This window comes from Erigeron canadensis, chromosome 3 (assembly GCF_010389155.1).
Source record: "Erigeron canadensis isolate Cc75 chromosome 3, C_canadensis_v1, whole genome shotgun sequence".
Taxonomy (NCBI): Eukaryota; Viridiplantae; Streptophyta; class Magnoliopsida; order Asterales; family Asteraceae; genus Erigeron; species Erigeron canadensis.
In genome coordinates this window covers 2,869,526-2,882,866 of record NC_057763.1, presented here as the reverse complement: position 1 = coordinate 2,882,866, position 13,341 = coordinate 2,869,526, and the positions used below count along the sequence as shown (strand labels likewise).

General features: G+C 32.2%; 2 protein-coding genes across 5 annotated transcripts; one reads left to right on the top strand and one right to left on the bottom strand.

Annotated features, from left to right (window-relative positions):
- The first annotated feature begins 1,487 nt into the window (after window positions 1–1,487).
- Window positions 1,488–5,149, top strand: LOC122593142. Of its 4 annotated transcripts, none has more exons than XM_043765503.1 (5): window positions 1,488–1,649; window positions 2,203–2,547; window positions 2,626–2,860; window positions 3,870–3,932; window positions 4,105–5,075. In XM_043765503.1, the coding sequence occupies exons 2-5, from the start codon at window positions 2,288–2,290 to the stop codon at window positions 4,165–4,167; spliced, it is 621 nt and encodes a 206-aa protein (XP_043621438.1). In that variant the 5' UTR covers window positions 1,488–1,649; window positions 2,203–2,287; the 3' UTR covers window positions 4,168–5,075. The 4 variants fall into 4 exon arrangements, 2 of the variants coding, with proteins under 2 accessions (XP_043621438.1, XP_043621437.1); XR_006322800.1 differs by lacking the exon at window positions 1,488–1,649 and having other exon boundaries at window positions 1,967–2,547; window positions 4,105–4,637; window positions 4,801–5,149; XR_006322801.1 differs by lacking the exon at window positions 1,488–1,649 and having other exon boundaries at window positions 1,967–2,547; window positions 4,105–4,637; window positions 4,779–5,149.
- A 2,117-nt stretch (window positions 5,150–7,266) lies between these two features.
- LOC122594270 (NEP1-interacting protein-like 1) lies at window positions 7,267–10,578 on the bottom strand. The gene is made up of 4 exons (XM_043766744.1): window positions 10,446–10,578; window positions 9,965–10,116; window positions 9,289–9,372; window positions 7,267–7,732 (listed from the first exon to the last, which is right to left on the bottom strand). The coding sequence occupies exons 1-4, from the start codon at window positions 10,516–10,518 to the stop codon at window positions 7,436–7,438; spliced, it is 606 nt and encodes a 201-aa protein (XP_043622679.1). The 5' UTR covers window positions 10,519–10,578; the 3' UTR covers window positions 7,267–7,435.
- Window positions 10,579–13,341: the final 2,763 nt, after the last annotated feature.

The following is a 13,341-nucleotide window of genomic DNA, read 5'->3' as shown; positions in this document are numbered from 1 at the left end:
TACTTAACGGGGTTATGTTTTATTTTGAAAATTTTTTGAAATTCACATTTTTATAAAGCAGGGTGTTACAAAAACTCTTCTAAAAGTTATTACTTTATATATACAGCCTAGAGAAATCCTCACATAAATAAAAGTAACAAGTTTGGCAATAAAGAGGAAGTTGAAAAAAAGCCGCCGCCATATTTTCTTCGAGGTAGTACATACAAATTGTATTTATCTACATACACACAACTACTTTACCATACCATTATGTAATCTAACGTTTGGTACTCTTTTCATAAATTTATTTTTATATATTTGTCCATTCTGCTTAATGTTTATATTGTGGCTTATTTCATGTTTTATTTAAACTGGCGGGGTTAAGCTTTATAGAGCATTCTCCTATTTTTTTTTTCTATATTTTTTTAATTGCATTAAAAGAAATAAGAAACAAATTTTTTTATCCTTAAAATTTTTCCTAAAATGATTATATGATATATATATATATATATATAACATTGGAAAAAAACCTCACGTATTTTAAAAAAAAAGGTTCCATAACCTTCACGCATTCTCAAAAAAAAAAAAATTTCGACTTACTCAAAAAAAAAAGCGTATACTTTGTTCATGTTTAAATTTTATTATTTGATATTGAATTCTTATGTTATTATTATTGTTATTCATTTTTTAAAATTTACTTTGTTGTGCTATTCAATTTTTTTTAAAAAATAAAATTTGGTTTATCTAAATTTGAATTATCCGCACTAACTATGTATATTTGACATGTATTTTTAGACATTATTATTTATTCAGTAGATATTATTGTGTATGTGGTCTTATATTTTGGTTTCACAACCATCGGGTGCAACGACAGAAACTATAGCCACCCGTCATCATGAAAGGTTTTTATGTAATTTTTCTTTGATATGAGTTTGTTTATTTTGTAAATTAATTAGGGTTTCTTTATGCTTTAGTTTTTTTTTCCCAGCAATTTATGTTTTGTTGTTATATACCGGAAACTGTTCGATTCGGGTTTACATGGAAGAATATGCTTTCTTATCCAATGAGGACATCATTATCTACGACAAAATTATTAGTTAATATCTTTAAAATGTTGTATTTGGCTTATGTTATAACTCTAAGGGGGCAAATATGGTGACTTAAATAATTTAAACACGCTCATTGACAGAATCCCGAACCAGACCAACAGATCTAAACCCATCAAGTCTTAAACCTCATTGTAAATTTAGATTGGTGTTACATATAATGATGCCCATTAATTCGTTCATGTTAGATATTATTATGCTTTCGATTTTTTTTTTTTTTTAAAACATTTGATTTATATATTTTGAGACTATCTGTCCGATGGACAGACATTAGATAATATAATTTGCCTAAAAAAATTATAAATAAGGTGTTTTATCAATTAATTAAACTGATGATTTTTGATAATAAATCCATATAAAACAAACAAGCCAGCCTCTAGTGTATAGTTTGGATTTGGGAAATGATGGATGCATTTGAAGCACCTTCATTCTATTTAGGTCTTGATTTTGATGACCCTCAAACTCAAACTCAAACTCCTCTCCATTCTTCGGATCCTCTTCAATATCCCAAACTTAACCGCCTCCCACGTTTCACATCATCTTCGGATGCTCTTTTTATAGGAGGTATTTTTCTTCTTCCCCCCTCTTTTTTTTTTTCTTCTATTCTTATTTCCTAATAGTAATTTTGTCATAAAAGGTTGATAACTGCCAACCAAAACTGGCCCACTGCCTATGAACCCGATACCTTGTGCTATTTGTGACAAAGGTGCTCATTCAGTAGAAATTGATAGGTAAGTTCATAAGTCCCAAAATAAGTCACAAATTTGGGGCAAATGCAAATAACCCAAAAAAAAGCAAATGTGACAAGTTAGGTTATAGGTTAAATTACACTGATTAAATCAGGACAAATGAAAAAGTGCGTTAGGATATTGTGAAGTAAATAAAGGACTAATGCTTAATTGTTTTTCTTGATGATGTCAGATGAACATCTTGATATTCAGCATAATAATAATAATGCTGTCTGTACAAGTTCAAAGTTGCCATTAAATAAAATAGAAAATAGAAACCAAAATTCGACAAGCTGCAGTAGTCGGGTGTTTTCCAAGTTCACTGTCACTCCTCTTAAAAGGTTTCAGTTGATTGATTCTGACTTGGATTCTGATCATCCTTGTGTCAGTGACAGCGATGATAATGATAAGAAATGTAATCGGCCAGTGAAAAGAAGGCAGCGGAACGTAGATGAATGTGTCCCAACGCTTGCCATGGATGACTTTTGGAAAAATGAATATTTCGGACCCATAAAACATGAAAGTGATGCTATTGAACAAACTAATCAAAGCAACCATGCTAAAAGAAGTTCCGTAAATGTGGATGACTCTTATCTCCCTGCTCATCGTTATTATTTTCATGATGATTTAAGGATCCAAGAGCTTGTTCGAAGTCGCCTGCCTAATTTTTCCCCTTTGGGCAACCCATTAAACAGAGATCTTGACCAGCCCGGTGCATCAAATATCGATTATAGGTAAGTATGTAAGAATTGGAATCAAATTAGTATTTATATAGCTTATGTATCCATTGACACACTTCTTATGCTTTTTAGGAGACAGTTCAGCTATGGTGAAAGCACAAAACAGTCTGCTACAAATACTAACGACAAGCAAAGCTCAAGCGGCAGAAAATCTTCAAGGAAGTTAAAGGCTGAAGAGACGTCTCAAGGTTGGGTAAACCCGAAGCTTTGTGTTAATAAAGCCACAACAAAAAGAGGTGCAAAAAGAAAGGGTCATGCAGCCCGTCAAACTCCAGGCCGTTGGCTAACAGGATCGGATGGAAAGAAAGTAAGTGAATTGTTATCTAGATTTGTTATGATTGCTGTTTCAACTTTCTTTACAAATCTGGTATTATGATTGTTTCAAATTTCCTTGGATTAAGTGCTTAGATATGCATTCAAATATATATTGAATGCTCTTATTTTACGTATCCAACTTTCAGTTATTGCCACTGTATATTCTTTTTGCTGGCTTGACATCCGTATAGGTTATCATTTTATCAAAGTTGGCGTGGCGTCACGAGTTTACAAGTCCTGAAGAGGTCATATACATACAATAGCATTAGTTGAACGTTGGATACACATTAGTTCCATTTGAAGTAGGATACTCTATATTGACATTGGAATATAATTGGATACTTTACCAGGCACTTAGCCAGTTATGCTATGACAGTCATTTCACGTGCTTTGTTGGAATGGATTTAAGTACAGGTTGCAAGCTCAAATAGATCAAATGGGTAACATTAACATTTTAGCTTTTAAACATGGGTTATATATCGGAAATTGCCTCGAGTATATTCTATATGCAGTCAGCCTCTTACCGTATAATTTACAAGATTAGAATACCGCTGTAATTTCTATAAGATAATCATATATAGTGCTAATTATTTATCAAAAACCAGATAAAAATGTTTACAAGTCAACCCAAACAGTACTAATTCTGCCCATTACTTAACTTCCGCCTATGGATCTTAGGGTAGTAGGAAGCCATCCAATTTGTATTTCTATGTAGGTTTTGATGCATAAATAACTGTGCTGATCTATTTTTGCATGTACCTACTGCTTTCTTGGTCTTCAGTTGTTGAGATTTATGGGTTTGGGAACTTTTTTTTTTTTTTGCTTTGAAAAGTTAACAGAGGAAGATAATGTTATTGTTTGTGGTTTAGACTTTAGACTTGAGTGTATAGGAAGATAATGAAAATTCTCAAAAGATTGTTAAATTTGTAGTTTAGATGTTTTAAGGTACACCTATTTGGTTAATTGTTTATATCATTGAACCAGTCCTCTGTTATCTTCAGGTTTATGTTGGTAGAACCGGTCAAGAGCTAAGCGGCCGAGTTGCATACATGCGATACAAACAGGTAATTGTGCTGTATGCGTCAACTATTTAACTAAAACTTATGCTGATTGTTTTGTGCTTAAAATTATCACATCAGCCTGTTCTAAATGTTTTACTAAAAAGGCAATATACCTTTAATTAAGTATGTGAAGGTTCTTTTACCAGCGTGGCTGAAAATTCTATTCTTTTGGCAGGAGAGTGGAGGAGAATTCAAAAAGGGTAGAGGAAATCTGCTACTAAGAAGAAGAAATGAATGAAACTCGGAATGATAATAAGAATCAATATTAAGAGAAAATGAAACAATATACCGTGTACAAAGTGGAGCAGGGGATGGTCTCTTGAGATTCATTTGGTTTATGTGTAAAGTGACAATGACATAGATTTCACCCCCAACAAAAAAGGAAAGTCAGAATTGTTCTCACTTCTCAGGCATTTTGGCTAAATGTCTCTGTATATGTCTTTCCATCAAGTATTGTAATCCTTTTGGTATCTGGAAGCTCGCAAGTGGAGCTAGTGGAGCGCTGCGCATGGAGCGGGCAATCATATTGACCAGTTTTGTCCTAATCCATGATACTAAACATGGAACCCGAATGAATCTTATGCTTGCTTTGCTAGCTAGCTGAAGGGAAAACGAAGCATGCTGAAGGGAAAACGAAGCAATATACAGTGGCTTTTGATTCATTTAATATACCTTCATGCCTTGATTTTAGTCAAATTGCTTAGCTTGGTATTTAAATTTCCAACCTTACATATGATAATTTTGAATACAAAACGATCCTTTTTAGGTTTCTTTTGGATAAAGAGGCTCATTAAAAGACTAGCAAAACCTTTCGTTCTTACATTTCATCATTATCATAATAAAGTACAGCTTTCTGGTTTATGCTTAATAGGTGAGAAACCGATGATTCTTGCATGGGAGGTGCAGAGCAAAAACATCCCCCCTTGACGCAAGTTGTTTTCCCATAAGCAGGGCAAGTCCGTCTACCGTCTTCATCAGTGTGACAGGGCACTCTATCGCTGTTTAGCATCTTCCTTTTAGTGTCCACCTGAATATCAACATGCGAACCTGCACCCCTGAAACAATATACTGTGATGTATTAGTCCAAACATTGATGTTTACTTCTAGTTTATGATCCTATAATAAGATACATATATAACATGTAAATCACGAATGTGTTCCTACAAACTATCTTATGTGGAAGAGAGAATCAACATAACCAAATGACTTAATTAATTAAATGGTATCTAATGTTTGTTTGATATTACTGGTTTCATACCTTATCTTTAGTTATTATATGGATCATACCCAACGTTGTCAAAATTCCACTCGGACCATACCTAGACCCAAAAACGCCGTTAGCTGGCCGTCAAAACACCCCCACGTGATTTGAACGTGAGGGGTAAAAATGTAATTTCGTGTTTCTTAACTCCTTAAATGGTATCTAACGTTTGCTCCATATTGCTGGTTTCATACCTAACGTTTAGTTATTACTTTTTTTGGAAAGGTGAATTTTTCTTGAAGCTTCGTGTCGCGATTCAACAGCGGGAGGTCTAGCATACGTTGTCTTAACCGGGTCCGCGCTATTGACATCCTACGAACTACCGGTATCGAATCTTGGAGGAGGCAAGGGTTTAGCCCTATTACTCGTTGTGTCTTCGGGCAGATTAGTAGGGTTTTTTCATCTCATTGGTTATTGAAATAGGCATTTATGCTTCGAAGGATCTCTCTTGCACAGACCTGGTTAAGACAACGTATGCTAGACCTCCCGTTGTCGAATCGCGATCAAGTGAAATTCACCATTCAAAAAACAAGTACTGTAATGACTAAACGTTAGGTATGAAACCAGCAATATCAAGCAACGTTAGGTACCATTTAAGTAATTAACTCTAATAAATATTAAGACATCGTAACATTAACATATACTAACTCGTGTGAAAAGTGAAAACTTATTTGTATAGACTATATATATGATCTTATTCATCCTAACATATATCTTAGATCGTTGTCTGGGTTAAGTTAAAAAACAAGAACTATATATGATTTTATTCAAGAAATTATATGATGGAAAATCTTGCCACAAAAATTATAAACCATGCAACCTCGGAATGCAAATTAAATAGGGCCACCGGCCGCCCTATACACTATAGCTTTTTTCATTTTTTTTTTTTTTTCGATCAACAAAGATAGTATTAACAATTCTAGCGGAGAACTAGAACCAAACAAGATAATTACATTTAACTACCGGATTTGAAAAGAGAAGCATCTCAAATCTCAACCCACAAAATTACAGTAAAAAAGATAATAGAGGAAACCTTAACCCCGATAATACAATTCGATACCCATCGACTCATTCCGTATAATCCATATGATTTTCATGGACCTCATTGACCACCATGTCCCATTCACTTATTTTCATTGGGTTTCATATATAACTTGAAATCATATTCTCAGAACTATATATTCTTCACCTTTAATTATCTTATATAAAGTTATAAATACACGCATTTAGATATTTTTTAGAGAATGGTCACATGACATATTACTCAATTTATGACAATCAAGATGGCGGTGAGTAAAAGGACAATTCTTGAAACGGGTGGTATGTAACAAAAACATTGACAATAATCGTACGTCACCAAATTGATTTCCATTTAGGTTGGCAAATCGTTACACTATATATTACTACCTTGTGGTATTCTACTTCAAATTAAATTATGGTCTTTCTATTTCACGACCTAAACGCATTTATATATAACAACATCAACCAAACACGCATTCAATAAATTTTGTTCATCATCCTATCTAATAGTTTATTTTTGTTTCAAATATTGTAAAAGAAAATGGAGTATGTGGCTGTTAGATATTCAAGCTTGGATGTAGAACCCTTACATACTAATATTTTAATATATATATATAAATGTTTGGGCCCTCATGCTTTTTCATGGATTAAAAAAACAAGATGTGAGAGATTCTACACCCAAGTTAGGTATCTAACAACTACATACTCCATACCCTCATATTGTAAATAGTGTTGGGTCAAGAGGAAGATTCTTTGTTTTTGGAACCAGAGGTCAAATGTTTGATCCCGTCTTATAAAAAGCCGAAAGTCCTCCTGGAAGCGGCTACTTTAACTTAGATTAGGAGTAAGATTCTCTACTATACATTTCACTTTACCCATACATCGTGAAAGATGGAATTGCATAAGTTTGGTTTTATTATGTGTTTTCAAACACATTTTAGTATGTTTGTTGACATGCCTAACATATAACTAGCTTTGGAGTGTATCTTATTATATGCATATATAATTCCCAAAATGTATATTTTAAAGCTAACTATTTCTAAATAGAGTCCAAGAGAAATAAAAACATAACATTACACTTTCTACTAAGATAGTAAATAAGTCATTAAACCAAATTAACCACATGACAAGCTATATGTTTATGTGCAAGAGTTTTGTTTGCATTGGTAAGTTTCTAATTTATGTGAAACTAGTCCCTTTCATTTTTTTTTATTTCACTAAAAGGCTAAACCTCCCTTCTACAAATAGGGCAGGAACCCTGCCTAACAAGCCATTCGTCTATGCATTTTAAGTGAAATACGTGTCTACAACTTGGTAGCTCTCTTCCTTCTTCATTGTTCTCGAAATCTTGCAAACAAATCGCACAGTTTGTCTCGTTGCATTCGTCATCTGTTAGATTTGTCTTAGATGGCTTCTTGAATACACGTTTTGGTAGCTCGTTTATAGCGTCTTCGGATAGTCCTCTTGACCCATTGACCTCTACGTCAAATATGTCTGTAAAACTTATTTCCGTAGCACCAGTCTGCAATATACATCATATTCTAAGACTTTCAGTTATTTCAAGTAAAAGTTAACTTTGGAAAAATGAATATCGTCTATTTCATAGAACAATTATTGAGAATGGAAATTAAACAAAACGTCACGTAATTGTGTATAGTATATATATATTTATATTATAAAAAAATCCACATCAAATTTGGCATTCTTTTCCAAATTCTAGGACAACTAACTACACTTCCAATTTATGGGATTATGTTTCTTGATTTCCTTTGAATTATCCTGAAAATGCAATCAAAATGTGAGATTTATCAGAAGTTCTCCCCAAAAAGACAAATAAAATGTATCTCAATTTTCCTACTTATTCATCTAAGTTCTAAAATAACATGCTTGAATAGAACGGGATATATAATTATAGAGATCATTGATATATTGTTCTATAAATCTTTCTTATTATTTATATATAAAACAACCTATATATTCTTGTAAAAGCTTCACACATAGCTCTAATCTTTCAACTCAAAGATAACCACATCATCAAAAATTTTTGCAAATACCAAAAGAAAAAAAGAAAAAGAAAAAGTCGATAAATACTCCCCGAGTCCCTGATCCCATGTATCATTTGTTACTCACTAATTCTCCAGCCAGACTAGTGTCCAGGTGAATTTTTGCAAATACTATGCCTCAAAATTAACACATTAGGACTTTAAATTATATATTTATATTGACCTCATTTGGAGCATGATGTTCAAAACCTTTATTGTTTAGAATACGAGAGCTCATTCATGATGCAATTTTTTTTCTTTTAAGTTAGAATTGTGAAAATTTTATTGTAACTATAGCTTGCGCAACAATATAAGTTGGATTCTATGATGTTAGTGAAGTCGAAATAATCAAAAAAAAATTAAGTCCACCATCACAAAAGCTAACGGTCTATTTTATTTTGCCTCAATATATATATTTTTTTAACTTTAGCAAAAGATATATATTTGAGAATATTTTAAAAGGGTATTTAAAAATAAAAACTACGTCGAAGAAGGTTGACAAAAATGTCCTCCCCTTGGCTACAACTACCGACTCGAGAACTTAATTTCAGCAAGATTGACAAAAATAAAAAACTACCGACTCCGATATTTAAATCCAACAGCGACTCAACTTTAGTTATTTTTACCAACGTATCTTAATAATAATAAAAATAAGTTTCACAGGCTGTGCAACCTGCACGGCCTATGATTTCCGTAGTATGCTTATATATAAATGCTCTTAATTACCCACGTCATACATCATATTACAATGTTAAAAGGCAGTTCTAGCAATTTTTGTAACTTTGAAAGAGGCAATTTATATTTTCAGACCCAAATGAAGTTCCGGGTATATACTATCTAAAAAAAAAAGGATAAAACGAAACCAAGTTTTGAACATGTATATAATATAACAACACAATTCCATTTATGAATGCTTAAGAAGATTCTAGAATCTATTGTTTTGACTACTTAAAATTGAAACAAAATATCATAAGACTAACCCCACCATGTGTATAAATATTTTTCAATCATATTTTAGGAATGTTTTATAACTTACCTGCCATTGATAAGCTTTAAGCACAGCAGGACTGACCCACTCAGTGAACACTTTCCCACTTAGAAGGCTCTCTATCAGTGCTGCCTGTATATATAACCACCACATGTTAATAATGACTATCGGTCAAAGTACATACTAGTTGCTCAAAATCTTTTTTCATACCAATAGTCAAATAGTAGTATAGAGTGTTCAAGATTGATTTTCTTTTCCTTATAAAATAGCTGGATTAAAAAATATATATATTTTTTCCACCTTTACAAATGTTTGACCATCTACATCTCACCTCTTTATATTTTGTGGAAAACGAGTTTGGATAAATTGTTTGTTGTTATCGTTGTAGTTCATTGTACTTTCACAAAGTGTATAAATTGAAATGAAATACATAATAAGTGCTTATGTAATAATTTTTTACTCAAATAAACAATCATTTCAATACAATCTAGCTTATGCAAAAACCACTCTAAGACAAACTAACACAAAATTATGTATATTTGAAATACTTTCAAAATGCTTATCTACTTTATCAAAATGTTATAAGAAGATAAACGGTTTAATTTAGCAATCAAAAATGCTACTATCGAAATCGTTTGGTATGTCAAAAATAAATTAGATATGATAAACAATCTGGATAAAAGAACTTTAAACATCCTTGCATGTGGTTCAAAAAAAATTAAACCTTTGAAAATGGTTCGCCATTAGCCATCATATCGACAAGTTGCAAAGCTGTGAGTGCACCAGTGACTGCACCCACAGCGGCTCCACGAACCAAACCGGTTTCCGTTGTTTGTCCTTTCATTGCACCGGTGATTATCCCAACTACCGCCCCACCTGCATCCCCATATTCAAAAATCCGTTAAGACTTTTGGCCTAATGGCCTGTACCACAAAGGCCGGCACACGTTGTCATATAGACCATACTTTATATATGAGTTCAAATCTCAAAAGTATTTAATTTGATTATATTTTGAAAAATGCTAAATGTAATTCTTAGAGATGCACTTTAGGTGCATAAAAATAATGATACTCTTCTTATCAAATGTTTGGTGTAATTCTATTTAATACACCTTAATAGCTGCTTTTAGCATAACCCTTTTAAAAATATATGTAACGTAATGATATATAAAGTTGGATTGTGTGGAGGGGATAAGAAAAACGAACCGAAAGCAAAGGTGCAACTAAACAAAGCCATGAAGACTCTAATAAGAACAGCCCTGAATTCGATACCAGCCATGGGTTTGGCCAGAGATCAAGGTGGCTGAATGGTGGATCGGTGGGAGAAACGTAAGGTAATGAGAGTGGATTGGCACCAAAAAAGAAGTTATGAAGATGCATTTATAGCCAGGAGAGGAGAAATTAAGTCTAAAAAAATAAAAATAAAAAAAATATAAAGCATTAAATATCTAACACAGTTAAATTTGAATTGGTAGATTTTTTGAACCATAATTCTAACTAGTTTGATAACCGATGAAAACAAATTTGTCTTTGAACTTCATGAAACATATTCTTCATTTAGAGTTGTATTCCCTTAAATCTTTAAAATTTGGTGAGATCTAAGGACCACATCTTAGCTATTGGATAAAAATGATCAATGGTCAATTAAAAACTAAAAAAAGTACACGAAGGGGTAGTTTTGTCATTTGACATATCATTTTAATCACCTGCTAGCTTCCACACACATCTCTTTCTTTCTCCCCTCCCCCCCCCCCCTTTGTTTGGAAAATCACCAGCACCATTACCACCATCCACACTACCACCACCATCTTCAAGTCACCACAACGTTCCAATCGAAAGTACAACCATCGTTGTCATCGTCGTCTTCGTCATCTCCATCCATCTTCATCAATGGATCTTGAAGATGTTAATAAACAATGGAATATTTATTGAATACAAATATATGGTTTTTTTCAATGTAAATTCGAATCTCATGTGATAATCAAATGTAATTTGAGAATATGTGATTAGATCTATTCTAACATTTGAACTTGTTAAATTTTATTAGTTATTCAATTGACTTTGTTGTTTGGTACAATATCGCATACAATGTGTTTGATAAAATGTCTAAACCAAAGTTTCTTATATATGATTTAATATCAAATCACATTTGATTGAGTATTGCATAAGGTGTTTGATGAAATGTCTAAATCAATGTTTGATAATATGATTTAACCAACTTTATGATTCTGAATTAAATTTGTTGGTGTATAGGTTTGTGGATATAAACTCCATTTGTTTTGTGGAAATGTATGAGTAACATCAAATTCGATTTGTTATATGTTATTGTTTACTTTTATGTTCATAATCATATTTGATTATGTATAGAGATTATAGAGATTTCTGTTTTTGTAACTGTATGTGTGAAATCATATTTGTTTTTTTATATAGATTCTATAGATTTGTGTTTTGTAACTTTGTTTTGTACAATCAAATTTAATTTTGTATTGAGTTTTAGTTACTTGTGTTCTTATGCCTATATTCATATTTGATTTTACTCTTACAGGGTGAAAATCCTATATATAATGAACTATTCAAAATCAAAAATGATTTTACGCATACATTGTGAAAAACCTATTCAAAATCAACTATTCAAAATCAAAAATGATATTACGCATACATTGGGGAAAACCTATACGAAATCATATATGATTTTTTATAACACATTGAGACAAAACCAAATGAGTTCCATACAAAGAAAACCATTTAAAATCAAAAATGATTTTACCCATAGAGTGTCAAAACCTATACAAAATCATATATGATTTGATTCATACATCTAGACAAAAAAAGTGAGTTCGGTACCATTAAACATATTCAAAATCATATATGATTTTGTATATGTTTCCGTACAAATAAACCTATTCAAAATCAAAATTGATTTTAAGCATACACTATGAAAAATTTATTCAAAATCATATATGATTTTACGTATAAATTTGAAACAAGGCAAATGAGTTCTATACAAATAAACCTATTTAAAATTTTCTTGACAAATGTATGCGTAAAATCATATATGATTTTGTATACGTTTTTCATACTCTACGTATAAAATCCATATTGAGTCAAACTAAATGGCTTCCTTAAAAAGAAGATTCATTCAAAATCATTTTTGATTTTACTCATAAAGTTTGCAAACCTATTCAAAATCAACTATTTAAATAAAAAATGATTTTACACATACATTGAGAAAAGTTATACAAAATCACATATGATTTTATGCATACATTTTAAAAAAGTTGCATTCTAAAACCCTAAAAGCTAAACCCTTTGGGGCTAAAAGCTAATCCGAGGGGGAAGTGTGATTACGAGGGTCTGCGGCCCGCGCTTTAGGCTAACCCTATGATTTCAAACCCTAAACTAAAGCTTTATTACGGGGTCCTTCGGCCCCGCGCTTTAGTTAATGGTTTGAAGTCGCAGGGTTAGCCTACCGGCTAACCGTACAACTTCAAACCCTAAACTAAAGCTTAATTTCTAATCAAAAATAATTTCACATGTATAATGTTAAAAATCAATGCAAAATCATTTTTGATTTTATGCATACATTTTAGAAAAGTTGCATTCTAAAACCCTAAAAGCTAAACCCTTAGGGGCTAAAAGCTAGTCCGAGGGGGGAAGTGTGATTACGGGGGCCTGCGGCCCGCGCTTTAGTTTACAGTTTAAAGTCGTAAATCTTTTTTACGACTTCAAACCATAAACTAAAGCTTAATTGCTAATCAAAAATGATTTCACATGCATAATGTTAAAAATCAATGCAAAATCATTTATGATTTTATGCATACAATTTAGAAAAGTGGCATTATAAAACCCTAAAAGCTAAATCCTTGGGGCTAAAAGCTAATCCGATAGGGGAAGTGTGATTGCGGGGGCCTGCGACCCGTGCTTTAGTTTATGATTTGAAGTCGTGGCTAACCATACCACTTCAAACCCTAAACTAAAGCTTAATTTATAATCAAAAATGATCTCACATGTATAATGTTAAAAATCATTGCAAAATTATTTTTGATTTTATGCATACTATTTAGAGAAGTTGTATTCTAAAACCCTAAACTCTAAACCCTTA